This window comes from Acanthaster planci, linkage group LG14 (genome assembly GCF_054643075.1).
Source record: "Acanthaster planci isolate LZ-2023a linkage group LG14, COTS_SCS, whole genome shotgun sequence".
Taxonomy (NCBI): Eukaryota; Metazoa; Echinodermata; class Asteroidea; order Valvatida; family Acanthasteridae; genus Acanthaster; species Acanthaster planci.
In genome coordinates, this window is record NC_141790.1 from 5,024,333 (window position 1) to 5,041,306 (window position 16,974).

The 16,974-nt window shown below is 39.8% G+C and overlaps 2 protein-coding genes across 4 annotated transcripts in view; one reads left to right on the forward strand and one right to left on the reverse strand.

The window, feature by feature from the left end:
- LOC110983237 (cilia- and flagella-associated protein 300-like) overlaps positions 1-9,685 on the forward strand; it is a 33,172-nt gene extending 23,487 nt beyond the window's left edge. For both annotated transcript variants that reach the window (XM_087145893.1, XM_022242328.2), the window contains one exon: positions 7,071-9,685. In XM_087145893.1, the coding sequence (XP_087002019.1) occupies positions 7,071-7,202 (132 nt within the window). In that variant the 3' untranslated portion in view covers positions 7,203-9,685. The remainder of the gene's footprint in view (positions 1-7,070) is intronic.
- The window catches only part of LOC110983236 (integrator complex subunit 4-like), a 144,104-nt gene continuing 134,771 nt past the window's right edge, over positions 7,642-16,974 (reverse strand). For both annotated transcript variants that reach the window (XM_022242326.2, XM_087145891.1), the window contains 3 exons: positions 16,370-16,667; positions 15,669-15,789; positions 7,642-11,779 (listed from right to left, as the gene is read on the reverse strand). In XM_022242326.2, coding sequence (XP_022098018.2) covers positions 11,619-11,779; positions 15,669-15,789; positions 16,370-16,667 — 580 coding nt within the window. In that variant the 3' untranslated portion in view covers positions 7,642-11,618. The remainder of the gene's footprint in view (positions 11,780-15,668; positions 15,790-16,369; positions 16,668-16,974) is intronic.

Genomic DNA, 16,974 nt, shown 5'->3' on the forward strand with positions numbered 1-16,974 from the left:
TCCCTGCTGCATTGGTTTTCTCCACATTAGGTTTGCTAAACATGGCCAGATTGTTGTAGGAAATGGTGTCTCCAATTGACTTCGAATTGGAATTTAAACGCTCTTCCATGAATTATAATAATATTTTGCCTTCCCCAGTGAATGAACGCTCCTCATGGCAAGTACAACTTTCTCTAGCATGATGGCTTTGGAATTGAGATTAAGCAAGTCCATACTCTCCTCCATAAATGGGTTGCCCATCTTTTCAATTGTAGTCACCAATGACTGTACATCTTGAACAAATTTCTCTTGGATGCTTTTTGTCTGCTCATGGTGGCCATCAGGGGTCGTGGCAGTCCCACCTTCGTTGAAGTCATCCTCGAAATCTTCAACTAGTCTCGCTATTTCGGGTCCAGCCACTATCCATCTCCGAAGTGCTCCAGGGTTTTCAGTTAGGCCAACAGCTCCACTGTCGCTCTTATTAAACCAGTGCATTAATCTGTTCGTGTGCCTGATCCAATGAAATGGCGGAGAACGGTCAGCTTGTCTTCGTGGCAGTAAATGTCCCGCGTTTGAACTCACGAAAGACATCTGGACACCTCTCTTCCAAGGTTGACAAATCTCTCACATGAACCAGTAACCAGCGTGCATAGTTTGGATGGTCTAATGCGAAGAACCAGGGTACTAACTCAGCTTGCGATGCAATGTACAGGCCAAAATCAGACACTCGCTAGGACCTCACAAACTGGAAAATAGTCATTTCAAAATCTAAGACTGTCTGCCAAAAATGGAACTGTGGGTACATTTCTGAGCTCTCAGCACACCACTTGTGAATCCATCTGCTTCGATCTGACCATGTCACTGTGTTCCATCTCCTTGAAGTTCAAGTAGGCTTTCTGCTGTAACTGATACAAAGCTGTAACCTGATGGGCCCTGCGGGTTTGGTCACATGCGATGCATTAAGGAATCCTTCACAGGTGCCTGCAGTCACAATGTCTGTCTGAGTCAGAGCGTCTGTCCATCCACTTCCGTCAAGAATATCTCCGATCGTCCTCAAAGCAGCCATCTCTGTATGCAATCCCCCTAGCATAATGACATACATGTACTTGTCCTTGCCATACAAGTTGGGAAACCGCCAATGGATCTGCTTCGCTATGGCATATAACGGCCGATCCATTGTGAGGATGGGTGTTTGTCCAGCATTGAGGAATTGCGTAGCAGCGGCATTGTTGTGTAAGATATGGGAGATCATAGCCACAGAGTTTGACTTCTCACGGAAAAAAGGTAGCAACGACACATTGGTCTTTGTAGCTGGGGGTTCCTCTTTCCTTGACGTATGAAATGCTGCCCAAGACACATTATCAAAGTCACACAGGGTCTCCTTCAGGCAGAGCTTCATCTGGTGTTCCAGCCACATATACACCAGCTTACATTTCTCCTTCAGTATGGATGGTTCATCTATAGGTGGCCTAACAGGACCATAGTATTCAGGAACATATGCATCATTAGGAAGAGCCTGTTCAGCAGGAATGCTAATGTATTGTGTTGGCAGCGGTTGAACATATTTAGTCCGACAAGATTCTTCCTGAAACAGAGACGCATCCGAGCGTATTTAGCCAGAATCAGGAGCCATCCCAAGATCAACCAGACGTTGGCGATATGTCTCAGCGGGGTCAGCTAGATGGAAGACAGGAGCTGTGCCTTCCAAACTACTGGCTTCATTGATGTGAGCTACAAGTTCTGCCAATGCTATACCATCAAATGATGAAATTGCATATTGTCCCACTGTATTGTCAGTTGCAAATGTTAACGCATTATGAAGGTCTCTGTCAGTGCCATCGCAGAACAGGCACGTGTTATTTTTGCCTGTTTTACTCTGATCTGCACTCATTCTCCGAGTTTTACGAGGAGAGACTTCAGGCGTATCGTCACAGGGAGCTCTACGTTTTCTCCACCTATCAAACTAAAGCTGACCGTATTCATTTCTACACAGTTTATGCCAGCAAGCTTCATGTGCACGAAGTGTTTGTTTAATGCCAAGTCCATAAACAAGTCTACCAAAATCAATTTTGAGTGGGTTGAAGCCGGCATCTCTAGCGTCACTTAGTTCTCGGGCCAATGTACAATATCCCATTCCTTTGGCAAACCGCTTTCCCCTCCCTGGCAAGACAACCGATTCTTGTGTCTCTCTTTGGCAAAGGACACAGATTCTCCCGTTGAAGTCAGGTTTTTTTTGCTCCTTCCGATGCACCGTTTGTTGACATAGAAGGGACTAACTTAAAAGATTTGGACATCATCAGTTTGTTTCAGCACCTAAAATATAAAAAAAAACCTTGCAATCCTGAACTAACAGCACTTCTGCGAACTCCAGTGTTGTAGTCGAGTACTTTTTTCCGAGTACCAAGTACTGCCGAGTAATTTGACTGCCGGGTACAAAGACAGGTCAAGTACTTTGCCAGCCGAGTACTGGTTTCCAAGTACAAGTACTTGCACTTCCGAGTACAAGTACAAGTACTTCTAATTCCGAGTACAAGTACTTCTAATTCAAAAGTAGTTTTATCTTAATTTAGAGCCTCTAAGACCTGCCAGTGTGTAAAAGAAACACAGAATGCAGATGAAATGGCTACAAGAACAAGTGATCTGGCTAGCAATGTCACGGTCACTACGCGTGCGTTGCAGCAGTTGACACAACGTGCACGGCGCGGCGAAGTCTATTTTCCAGACTCAATTATTCACATGCCTGTGATTTTCTGTATGCTGGGTTCATCGTTAGAATGTTCGAATCCAGGAACCAGACTACCGATGCCCAAGTAAATCGCCGGACCATTCTGGAGTACCACAATATAATTTGCGTATATAACTGGTTAAGTACGCGCACAGACGGCGAATGGGTCGTATACGTTAATGGTCCCATGTTCGGCCTTCTTTTTGTCAGAACCATATCGAATATCGGGTCATTGGGTTCGATATTTTTGTACCTTATTTTAACGGCCGTGGTAAGTTAACTTAAAGGATTTTTTTATCGAGTACTGTTAATCGAGTACGAGTTCTTTGATGCTCCAGTACAATTTTTGGATGTCGAGTTCCGAGTATTTTGTAGCTCGAGTACAAGAACTGTAGTTCGAGTACGAGTACGAGTACTACAACACTGGCGAACTCTTACTCCCGTCATAGTTTCGAGAGCGGTGATGGGAGGTAGAGCTCGCTCAAGCACCTATGTGCTCATGATGATATTATATCAAGCAGTAAGAGTGGACTCAGACATAATATTGCCCTATTACCCCACGCCACACCTTGTGGAAGAGCCCAAATAGCCTGATACCAGTTTATGATCTATCTGCCTGAGCTGCACCTCGAGTTAGCTATCAGTGCACTTTGCGCTCCATATACACGAAGCCATCATGTGAGTGACTTCTTTAGGCTTTTAACCACTTCCTGCCTGGTGACCCGTTTTCGAGTACATAGGCTTTATATGCAAAGGCAGGGAGCCCGGAACTGGGACCAAAGAGTTGGCCCTTATAATAAACGACTGTGCTTAGCACAAAAGACTGAGCTGCTCGGCATTACCGATATTTTTTCGCTCAATAGTGGAGATAATGCAGCCTTGTTTTGAAACAGTATACCACGGTTTGAGGCATTTAGAGCAAGAGGATTACCACCGGGGACAAAAGCTCTCCACCACCTCAGGATGAGCCACACGGCACCGCTGCACGCTAATCTGGCCCCTATTGAAAAGAGGTCAGCAGTGGACTGTGCCGGTTTCGGGAACAAAAGAATCTGACATAACACTGCACAATCTGGGCTCATATTCCAAGGCTGCAGGCCTGGCTGAAATATTCAAAAGTCAATGAAAGTCAGCTTTCAGCTTTAGAGTAGCGCCCAAAGAGTCCTTCATGTGGGTATAAACGACCATTAAATTTTTAAAGCGGAAAATCTTGAAAAGGACGTGGCATCTTGTCTTGCTCAAGAAAAACCCACCCGGCAGCAAGTGGTTAACATCACTTTACATGTACCTGCCAAATATCATGCATTATTAGTTACATGTAAGCTGAACATGTCTGCATACAGGTCTTCAACTTGTCCTTTATGCATTGTTAAAACGAGAATGAAATTCTTTTGTCTTAACTGAAACACGTGGAACAAGCTTAAGGTGGCAGCACTCTAAACCTACGGGATTCTAATTAATATATAAAAAAACTACCGACATATCCAATTTGTCCTTGATGCCTCATCCTTCATACAAGATACGTGAACTTCATAAATATACAAGTTGATATTAATAAGTTGTTTAATTTATCATATAGTAAACAAATTCAAATGTTGTATTTTATATAAGGCTTGCTGCCATCTTGCAAATCAATCTGGCCAACACCAGATGTTCCAAGTAACAATATTAATGGATTCCTTGACCCTGAAAATGGGGTAAGCCTCTTGAAATCCAATATGGCCGACACCAGATGTTCAAAATAATTATTTTACCGGATTCCTTGACTCTGAAAATGGGGGTTAGGCACTGAAATCGCATTTCTATCTGCCTTAGTTTTGGAGTCATAGGGAAAAGTGTGCCCAATATGGCAGCCATTTTGAAATTCAAGATGGCGGCCACCAGGGAGTGTTTCAGAGTTAGTTCCTAATTGAAAAAAGATCCTATAGGGGTCCCCTACATGTGTGCCAAGTTTCATAATTTCTCCACAAAGTGAAATATTCTGCCATTATTTTGGTCTTGGCCGTTGGACTAATACGACAGGCCAGAATTTCACCTATACAATCAGTTCTATGTATCTAGATTTTTTTGTTCGACTTTCACGAGGAAGTGACTAGATACTAACCCGTGAAACTTGGTCTGCTATTTTTTCTCAAGACTCTTAGAGGGTTCATGCTTGGACTCTGTTTTTGCAAAAGGAAATCCCAAACACAATGATAAAATTGGAAAATGAATAGCACAAATGGGTCGGATTCGAACCAGGGACTACGGATCTGTAGCTCAAATCACTACCTACTAAGCTACCGAAGCGACGTAATGGATTCCCGTTTTTGGAATGTCTTAAATGATGTATTTCATTGTCCTCTCTTCATTAATCATTGGTCACCCCAGCTACTGAATAAAAGTAGCGCACCAGGTTTCACGGGCTAGTATTAAGTCGCTTCCCTTTCACGAGTTATATTTGATACTTCTGTGCAGCAGGGTCTACATATTTTACATGCACAAAATTGATCCAGCCACGTACAGTGCATGGTACACTGTGGCCTGTTACCATGTACCGTGGCGTACATGTACATTCTTGTCAGAGCTGGTTTCATAATTTATACCTATATCTATATATCTATATACATGCATGAACAACATGTACATGCAAATGACCCTAAAAGTGGGGCCTGCGCAGTTTATAATTTCCCTCTGAAACACACGTGAGATACAATGACCTTAAGCCTAATCTGCAAAACTTTCAAGTGATCAAGTCATCAGACCAGAAGTTACAGTGAAAAGACCTTTAATTCTTCCAAAATCACGCCAAAAAAATCAATCAATCAAAAGACATTGTCATGAAATGCTCATCACACGATAGAGTGAACATCAGTGTTCATCGATCATTGTCCAAGGCGTTCATAAATGCGACACACCAATGATGAAAAGTCCAACTGATGTCAGTCACTCATGTCAGCAACTGCTAAAACCGCAAGCCTATTGTGTACATTTTGTATACAGTGTACACATATTCACAGCAGTTTGTAGCCTTTGGTCAAGGTTTATCATTAGCCACGATGTACTGGGTAGCGATCCGTTCCCATCATTGTTTGTCATGTACTAGTGGAAAAAATTGAGGCCAGTGTTGTCCTCATGCGGCTAGTGTGATATACAAGTGGGCTAAACCTGGACGAACGCTGGTCCAACCATCTGCGAAGGCTTATGTTTTCTTTATTTTAAGCAAGATTTCTCGTGTAAAGCTTATATGTGAATACAAAATTAATGTGGACATTCATATTTATGGAGGGCCCAATTACAGCTCATGCCAGTGTCATTGTAATTCATGCAACTACATCATCAAAACATTGCAGAAGAATACAAAGTTGCCCCAAAAAATGTGTCTAAGAAAATTCATTGCAGCAACACTTCAAATGGAAGGTGACATGCACAGCACATGCTGCACGATGAGATACAGAACGTAGCTATGCCGGTGTAGAGTGAGACTTATTAGCTTTATTACAAAACAGATTCATTGGTTGCGTTGTACATTCCTGTTAGAAAATAATTATGTAGGTGATTGTCATGTACATGTAAGTGGGTTAGAGTCCATAAAAATAGGAGTCATAGGGCCTGCTCTGTCCCTAGAAGTCTTGCACTCAAGGAGAAGACCCCCTGTGAAGAAACAACCCCCAGAGTTCCCTTGGTCATGACTTTCCATCCTCGTCTTCCTCCCCTATATTCCTCCGCAATAATTGACAATTATCATATTTTTTCTTTGATCTCTTCCCACCTTACATTCCTTTGTTGTTCAACCATGCCTTTCATGCAGTCCCCTTCACCCTTTGCCCCTTTACCCAGTCTGCGGCTTTCTTGACCTTTCCTTTTGTCCTCTTGCATTCATCCATGCTTGGTTGATTCTCCGTTTGCTTGTTTGTCCTGTCCACTTGTCATTTTGCCTTTGAGAAAGATTCTGCTAGGATCGAAACGTGAGGCCCTCCATATTTTGTGAAAATAGTAATGAAACAGGCAGTGTTGAAAACCTGTTGGTAGTTTTATCATTTTGACTTCTAAAAACTACAAGTGTAATTTGCTGCCAACTAATAACAATGGGTAAACTTTCTAATGTAGTCCTGGTTGGTATAAATACATGAAAGTGCATCAACTTCTACCAATTAAAGTTATTACTCTGTGTATATACTTACACCACCCCCCCTGCAGACACATGATGGAGAGAGTTCCTCATGCATTTTGCTCCTACTCTGTACAGTATTAATGCTGGCATCACAACACTGCAAAGCCAAGTGTTGGATTTCAGTTTCCTTTTCTTCCTTCTTGTATTTTTGTGTTTGTATCAAGCATAAATGAAAATGTTAGCTAACTGCTCTCATCTTTTGCTTCATTGCAGGACCAGACAGGCTACCAGTATTACCCATGTGACAAGGACCATTCACAGACATTTGCATACCTCATCATTGATCCACTCAAGAGACAGGCTGCCGTGCTTTATCATAAATTTGGTGGTGGTGTATTCAGCTGAGTTAGTAGAATTATACAGCAAGTCAAGCAACAGATTTATTCTCAAATTTGGTTCTGTGTGATGTTTAAAGGTGGGTTCATACATGTACATGTACTTCAGGCAAAGGCAACAAACAGCAAAGCAACTTTGATGTCATAAAATATTTGCAGCAAAATTTCCCAGAACTGAAATGTATTCAACTTTTGCAAATTTGCAGTGCAAATTTGCATCACAAAATCATGTTCATAGATGCTTTTGTGCAAAGTATGAACCAGCTTTAATAAGCATAAGGATACTTGCAGAGACCTTATTTGAGGGGTTGCTTATTTGAAGTTCAGTAACTTGGCCCAACCTCATAAATGATACAAATATTAGTACCATTGTTCATGAAAAACAAATTTCAATCTGGTTAGTTCCCCTGTTGTTCACAAACACAAACAAATCATCTCTCAAAGACAACTTGAAATGTATACATGTACAAGTATTAATAATGCATTTATAATGAAGAGGTGTACATGTAGTACAGGAACTCAGGTATTTGTAGATACCGAAGTACAAAATTTAAGGAAAATGAAAATGCACATGTGATTGTAGATTGAAAGTGCTACACTGAAAATGCTAATCAACAGCCTCTGTACACACCTGTCCCCACAGAAACCTTTCAAAATCTTTCCTTTTCCTTGTCTGATAGTAGTCAACATACAGGGACCAGACAAGTTCTCTGAGAAAGCTAGGACTTGGTTAAAATAAAGAGTGAAAAAGCAAAGGAAGACATAAAAATTGACAAAATGGGATTCTAAGAATTTTCTCTTTTAATGTTTTTGATACAAGAGTCAGCTGTAGTTTATACCGGTGAATACAGGCACCTTCCTTAGTAATTGATGGGGATCATTGGTAAGGTACTTGGACACCTGGTTCTGTTGTACAACCCTAACACCAATTTATGTAGCGTGCGTGTGTAATGTAATACCATATTTTTAAGTATGTTTGAACATTAAGATAGTTGAAACCATTAGAAAGAGTATATATATACATGTACAAGGATATACATGTATGCACCCTGGAAAATGTCTTTAGTTAAATCACCATTTCACATCAGTAAGTAGATATATATACAGTGTAATTATGTGGTTTTCTTGGAAAGAACACTCACAAAGGCAGTACAGAAAACAGGTCCGAAGTGTGTGAAAGGTTTGATGTGTGGTCTTTCCAAAGTAGGCTAGATCTAATCCAGGTTTCAAGTAGTTTTCAGAAAAATGCACAAATAGGTTTGTGGCCTCACAGTAATTTTTTTTGTGCAAAAGAGGTAAATCTCGTAATTTGAGTGTTCAATTTAGGAGCACTGGAGAAATTAATGCCTTCAATCTTTGACTGTAAGTTGTTTTGTATGATATTCTTGTTCAATTATCATTGTTTTGATTGGGAATGCTTCCTTTGTATCCTGTCTTTTTGTTTGTTTTCTTGAGTCAAATCGGGAAGTTTTTGTTTTGTGTACAGATGCTGTGCATTTTGTGTTTCATATCTGATTATTCTGACAATTTTAAAACACACGTGTATACTTATAAAAGTTAAAATTGAGGGAAACAAAGTCGGTGTTAATGTTAAATCATAAAAGAAAAAAAATGAAAAAAACTTGTTTACAGGCTTTTCACTGCTTTATTGCCCTGGATAACATTAATCAGCTTTTCTCAACCTACAGTGGTCACTTTCCTGTAAGAACTGGGCTTATACATTTTTTGTACTAAGTTATGTTTACAAAGACATCCACTGTTAAACGCTTTTCCTTAGAAAATTTAATTCTATAAAGGATCCAGAAAGCACCTATCACTGGAACGATTTAGAATTCCCACAAGATTGCTTATGGACTAACTCAAATGCCTAATCAACCTCTTTCTGAGCCCTTTGGTGGATGTGAATAAACGAAACAGTTTGAATGAACGTATTTCTAGAAAGAATTCTAAAAAAGAAAATTGAATGCCTGCTTTTAATTTTCCATTTTCAACTTTCAATTTTCTTTTTAAAATGAATTTAAATGGCCTTTTGTTAAATGGAAGGACTTGGCCAGCAAAAACTACATGTATATTTAAAAAATCAATTTCTTGGTCAAGACTTACACTGTTAGAAAATTTGTAAGTACAAAACTTTATTAGATATTTCAAATTAGTCAACCTGCCAAAAACTACACAAATGATGTCTTCAGGAGTGTCTACTCAGCCAAGTTGGACAGGGATGAAAGAACAAGTTAAAAAAAAAGCTCTATTAAGTCAGGTTATTTAACTGGTACTACTTTTTACATAATTTATATGTAAGCTAACATACCATGGAAAAGGACATAATTCACTGGGAAATACAGGTGTACACATTTCTTGTCAAACTGGAGGTGTTACATTATGCCATTATCAAAACCAATGGTGTGAAATGCCATACAACAGCCCAAGGCACCGCAATTACTGACTGAAGAAGAGGAATAAAGAATCACAGGATAACACGATTTATGAGAACAATTCTTGTCTGCACATTTTCAGCTGATTTTTAGAAGCATGCATGCAGAGGTAAAATACTGAGCAAAGTGAGTTCACATCTCTGGAATGAACCTTGATGTATATATGTACATGTAGCACACGTACCTGTGTGTGCAACTGTTGAATGATAACAGTGTTACAGAAATAGTTCCTCTAAAACAGTGCATGGCTTATAAATGCTAACAAAATTCAAATTTCTTTCCATAAGGGACTATAGCAGTCTAGCTTTAACAAAGAAGGGGAAAGGTCAGACTTACAAACGTTAGCAAAGCCCAGTTATAATTGCTCTTCATTTTCCCTTTAACTCTGCTCCTCATGTAACCACTGATTTTTGCCTATTTCTGTCTATTTGGCAACAGGTATGGAAACTTCTAAAAGAAGGTAAAAATGGGAGACAAAGTTAGCCTAATGTTTTTCAAAATGACAAGGAATGTGCAAGCGTGACAAATATAGCTGACAAATACCGGGCAAGCACTACCTTCTCATTTTGACATGCTTTGATGAACACAGATCAGTGCAGTATTAAAGGCTCTGTACTGGTGATCATAATACATGCTCAAACATTTTTGTGTTGAAAAACAATCTTTCAACCATACTTTTCACCAAAGTGATCCAACAAGAGTCAGAATGCCATGAGTGAAGGACTCAAGTTTCTCATCAGAAGGTTCAACTCAACCTAAGTCAAGTAGATGTTACCATTTTGGAATACTTGATAAGATTGTCCATGCCAGTTCCATAACTGAGGGCAGTTGTATAATTGCCTTTGATTATAATTTTGCAATCTGTGACACTTGAATAAACCTAATGTCTTTCAAATCAGCTTGTCATTGTGAGGATTACAGAAATACTTCTGTGACTGGGAGATGAAATCTTCCAGCACTGGCAAACATCCTACAAAGAGCCCATAGGTCTTTCTCTGCCATTCAATAAATGTTCTGTTGTCCCTGAATCGCGTATCATGCAAAAGACTGTGAATTATTGATAAATGTTTGGATTGATGGCACTAAATCTTTGTAATATTCTTCTTACATGTGTATCTGAAAATACGAAATGTAGCCCTGCCTCTGCGAAGAAAGTCTGTCCATAAATGCGTACAACACCCTTTGCTAAATTTTTAATTCCTGCAGGATTTTTATTTAACTTTGCTTTTGGGAGAGTTTTTCTAAAATGGATGCCCCACTCTCACAATGGTCAACAAACATGGACATTTCATTGTACCTCTAAAAAGCCATGCCCTGAACATAACTTCTGAAGTCGTAAAAAGCAGTGTTCTATTTCTTGGGGATAAAAGAGCAATCCATCAAATAGTTGACGCATGTGACTGGAACTGGTACACAAATTATTTGGGAGCTTTGTAGGGCTGCTGACTCTTGGTGTCTCCTAACACGCACAAGTACAGGACAATGTGCCAATTAGTTTGTAGGCTGTTCAATGACTAACTTTAGTGTGACCATGCATATTAAAAATGGCTGCTAAACCGGCAATACTGTTCATGCTCATTTAAAGTGCAGGAAACAACAAAATTAATTCTAATTTACCTTTCTATCATTTTTAATTCAGTTTTGAAAAGAATGCTCTAAGCTCTGAGCAATACTAGAATAGAAGTCAGACTAGAAGTGCTCCTCACTAGCAATGGAGGGAAAGGCTGGTTGGGAAATATTCAACTGTGCTTGTGCCATAGGCCTTTGCACAAACAGATTGTATATTCCAGCAGAAGCTGGTTGCAAATGCTCAGCACAGCTTGTCATAGGCATGTTAACACAGTAACTATGAAAGGGAAACGTCATACCAACAAAGTTAAAATATACCATGTCTCATTCCTGCACTGTTTGGATACTCTCACCTATCCATGTGTCATGCTCTGGGAGTTTGTGTTCAACACGTCGCATTTTCATGCACCACAAGGGATGCATTCTCATTTCTTAGCTGGTCTAGGCATAACAAACACCTTGACTGGTTCACACAAATTTAGTGTTCTTTGCTTGCTTGCTCTGTCTGCCCCTCTCACAACTGGATTGCCTCCTATCTTGTCAGGATTGTAAGTCATCACTACTGAGACCTGTATCTGGCAAGGATCTGAAAGTACAATAAAAAGCAAGCAATCAGGGCACACATGGAGATGGTATTCAGACTGTGTTGTAATATGCTTGATCTTGAACACACAATTTCTTCACAACAGTTTCTTAAGGCCTAAACTAAAAAACTTGGGGGGGAATGACATACAGTACTTTTGATATGTCAGATCTCTCAGGAAGCTGAAAAACCTGCAAACTGCAACTTCTAGATCCTAGAGGATTCCGGATCTGGACACGTATGCTTTATATGCATGGCCGGGGTGTCTCCGAACTCGGACAAAGGGAACAGGGCCTTGTAACAAAAGACCGTACTGGGAATTACCAACAATTTTTCACTCTCAAAAGTGGAGATAATCCAGCCATGTTTTGAAACATTATACCACTGTTCGGGGCATTTAGATTGAGCGGATTACCACCGGTGACAAAAGCGCTCCACCACAGCGATGAGTCACACAGCACCGCTGCACGCTAATCTGGCCCCTATTGAAAGGAGGTCAGCAGCACACTGAGCCAGGTTCATGAACAAAAGACAGTTATTTAACTCTGCACAATCTGGGCTCTTTTTACAAGGCTGCATGCCTGGCCGAAATACTCAGGTGTCAATAGATTTTGTCCGTCAGGCTAGAATGGACACCAGACAGTCCTTCACGTGTTGTAAGTGTCCAGTAAATGAAGACAGGAATTTTAAAGAATTTTGAAAACAGAAAAAAATGATAAATATTCTGGCCCAGCATATCATCAACATTGATAACTGCCCCAGCAGGAAGTGGTTATTATTAACACCATGAACAGCTACATGTGAACTACTGTCCTTTTTTCAACATTGTGAGAGCCATTCCAACACCACCAAAATACAATGTATTTATGTGGCGGCAATCTTGAAAGTGAAGCAAACTGTTCATTGTAGAAACTTGAGAGTAAAAACAACTGCAAGAAATAAAAGCTTATTACAATTTAATGCCAGTTTACATTCAGAATAATTTAAAATTTGTCATAAATAGTATGCAAGTGTTTAAACCACATTTAAAAACAAAGTGAGGCTGGGAACCCATATTTAAGAGATTGTTTTGAATTTGATTGTATTGCATTCCGAGAACACGATCAAAAATAGTTTCCTCATGAATAAGGTCTATAGCAATGACTCATCACATTACCCATTCCACACCATACACCAGTATCACGCATGAAAGATTCACAAATAAAGCCCGCATAACAAGCACCACTTGTTAGGGTGCGGGGAGAATCCATGCAGAAATCAAAGGAGAATCGATTCCAAATGGAATTGGTACAATTCTACTGTTTTAAAGAATTGAATCCATGCAGCAGATGATTCCATTTTCTTAAGATCTAGTTCCAGAAAGCTTCCAGCGATTCTGAAACAATGGGAATTTCCTCCAAAAGTTTGAGGGAAGTACAAATATTTGTGTGTTGATTGAATTACACTTGTTAAAATTTCATGGAATAAACTACAGCCTAAGTTAATGGCAGCATGGAAATAAAGGTGCATTTACATTGTATCTATGTTCCTTGTTAACCACTTGACACCGGATGACACGTAAACACATAGTTTTCCTTATTTATTCCATGGAGGATTTTTTTGTCATTTCTGAGGTTGATGTATTAATGCAATGTGCTTGGTTGGGTTGAAGAAGTTGGAACAGAGACAAGGGCAAACCTACACGCGGATGCTGCTGCTAAGTTGACTCACCCCCAGCCAACAATAAAACAAATGCCTGTTTTGAGTAAGTAGAATTGTATTGGGTAGTCCACACCACACTCAAAAGATGGGAATAAAAGACCTTTGGGTAAAACTGGGTAAAAACTTACAAAAAGAGACAAGGTTACAAAATCCCAGCTAGCAACTCCGATGTATTGAAACAATTGGCAAAAAACATACATGTCTACAGATGACGCCTGCATACAGTAGGGACCTTCTGTATGTGAACCAGTTAATGTGCGGACATGTGCCACAATGTTTACCACAGCAGTTGTAAAAACAGAGGAAAGAATGAAAATTACACTGGTGCCTAAATTCAAGAGCTGTGCCTCCATACATATTTTACGGGCATCATAAATAAATTGCAAAGTTGAAAAATTTGTAGGGAAAAACTTGCCCCCAGTAGCTTTATCAGATAAGAAAATCTGATGTTAACTGGTTAAATATGCCTTTTTAAAAACCCACCAAAAAAAATTACAACAAAGGGTTTTGCAGATTAATAATCTTTCTTAACTGGCATGTACCTATCAAATTATTATTTCCCATTTCAAAAAGCAAATTAGTTCTACAGTGCAATTTAATGAATTCTAAAGAGTAAGTAATGAACCCACCCTATGCTTGTAACCTGTGAATGATATCTTTTACATGACATCAGCACTAGTAACATTTGGAATCAATTCCAAGTGGAATGGTAGTTCTCAGATGGAATCTGCCCCGATTCCAAAAATGCTGTTGATTTGCCAAACACTAACAGCTTGCATGGGAAGAATTCATATATTTACTGTACATGCCACGTTGCAAGTCCTGCTTTTGCAGGGAAATTAGTCCATATCTCAGGCCAAAAAATGTCTCCCATTTCCGGTCAGAGCATGTGTCATCATAGACCTGTGAAATAGGGTTTTTATTTGGTATAAAACTATATTCAAAAGCTGCTAAACTTGCTTTACCAACTGTAATCCTGCTACTGTGTAAGTTTAACCATATGCTGCCCGGTTTAATTCAAAGTTGCATGATGTATACCAAGGGGATTTTCAAGATTTTTCCATTTTCAAAGTTCTTCAAAAATTCATTTTCAAATTTCATTTACTTGATGTTTACACCACACAAATGACTGTCTGGTAGATTCTAATCTGATGGACAACATCTATTGAGCCTGAGTATTTCAGCCAGGCCTGCCACGAAATTCCTGGTGCCTCCCAGGTGCCCCTCCCCCTAAAAACAGATGAATGAATATTGAACAAGGCTAACAAAGCTTGCCCCAAAAACCACACCCACACCCATGAAAGCTGGTGCCCCCCTCCCCCATAAGATGCTGATGTCCCCCTTGTGCCCCCCACGAGTAAAACCCTAGCTACGCCACTGCCTGCCACCTCGTAAAGAAAGCCCAAATTGTGCGGTGTTACGTAATTTTCTTTTATTCCCGAAACTGGCCCAGTGCACTGCTAGCGTCTTTTCAAATGCGGACCAGATTAGCGTGCAGCGCTATTGTATTGCTCATCCCTGGAGCGCTTTTGTCCCTGGTGGTAATCCGTTCATGCTAAATGTCACAAACAGTGGTATAATCATTCAAAACAATGATAGATTTCCTCCGCTATTGACACCTGATAAAATGCTACCAATTCCCAGCAGCTCGGTCTTTTGTTCCGAGTACGGTCTTTTGTTACAAGGCCCAGCTCTTTAGTCCAATTTCGGGCACCCCAGCTATGCGTATAAACCCAGGAAGTCCGGTTCCGGAAACCCCGGCACCAAGTGGTAATTAATGTGTTTTAGATGGGGTACAGAATTTTGTACAGCAATGGAGTCCCTCTAGGTCCCCATACATTTATTTGGGCACATTTTATCAGATGACATCATTTCTGTATTATACATTTACATCTGGAACCAGACAAACCAGGTGGTCTTATGTCCTGTGTACTTGTACGAGCTGAAAACACTTTTGAACAGTAAATAGCGAGAGGGCCAGCCTATTTCAGTGCTGGCAGTGGCATTTTACGTACATCATTTTTAGGAAGAAAAGTGAGGGCAAAGAAAAAGCCTCGCCGTTACACCACTTTTGGAGCTAACCCCTGACCAGAAACCAGAGACTTTTGGGGGGGGCCTTAACCAAAACTCCATGTTCATATTAAGCAAAAATTTCCCAACATAAACATACCTTGTGAGTTAGAGTACATACCTGACCACATTGCATGAGACATATATACTTGCATTTGTAGCCTATGCCTGAGTGGGGACAAGCTACGGAAATCAGATGTCTTTGGACTAAACAATTGCACTTGGCAATCGGGAAACTTGACCTAAATTGAAATTCACAGGAAATAAAGCAATATAAGATCATGTTGGATAAAGCAAGCAACAGATATACCTCCTCCAGGTTGAAGAAAACACCACTTTCTTGAGGAAGACTTTGATTTGACTACTTTCCAACACAATGCTGCAGTAGTTTTAAAGCAAAACTCAGCGGCCAATAAGAAAGCATTATTTTTGAGCTACACTACTGGAGGTTTGTTCATTGAGTCAGTTTCTACTTCAACTTGGCAAATGAATGTAAAGGTTTTCCAATATTTTGCAATTCTTCAGAGGTCACACACATTTACACGTACCAAAACCAAACCATGGAATTATCGACATATTTCCTCTGAATACTAAATGTTTGTCTGGAGTAATCTAGCATAAACTCTTGACCATTTTGAATTTTTTTGTCCACTGAGTTGTGATTCACAATTGCCTTAATTACAATTCTAAACTGATAGGCTCTGCAATCTGTTACCACACTCTAGTTAATTCAAGAAAATTGTTCCAAAGACAGAATGTGCTGGAAAAAAACATCCATGACTAACCACAGAACTAGTTTTTTAAAAAATCCGATGAAATTACCTGTATTTTGATCCTGTTGACATCTTGCACATTGTCTAGCATGCAATCAACATCAATGGCTAATGCCAGTCCAGCAGTAAACCTTAATGGATTGTCTGATCCTCCAGCTGGTTCCTGAATTTTTGCAGTCACCTTACTTAACTTGTTGGATGGAAGAAGTGATGGGATACTATGATGAAGCAGCAAGGGTTGCAGTAACTTGGCAAGTATGCCTGCCTTAGTACCATCCAGTTTGTTCATCTCAGAAAATAGAGCATGAGTGAAGGTATCTGGCTTAACTCCAGCTGCAGAGAAATACCTGCCATTTAAAAAGAAGCAAGGATGAGCAAACATTTGAACCTTCAAATGTTAATGATCGTTTCTTTATCAGCATGCGGGTAGCATTCTGACACTGGTATCTTGTGCTTTACATGTAGTCATACACATGTGTTTCAATATGGCAAGTTGCCCATTACAATAATGATAATAATGAATTTTTAATGCACAAGCTTTAGCAACATGCTGTTGGAAGGTGCAGTACAACTTTCTTACTAAAACGTGTATATAAATACACGTACATATAAAATCACTCAAAACATGTAAAATCACTCAAAACAGGTTAAGTT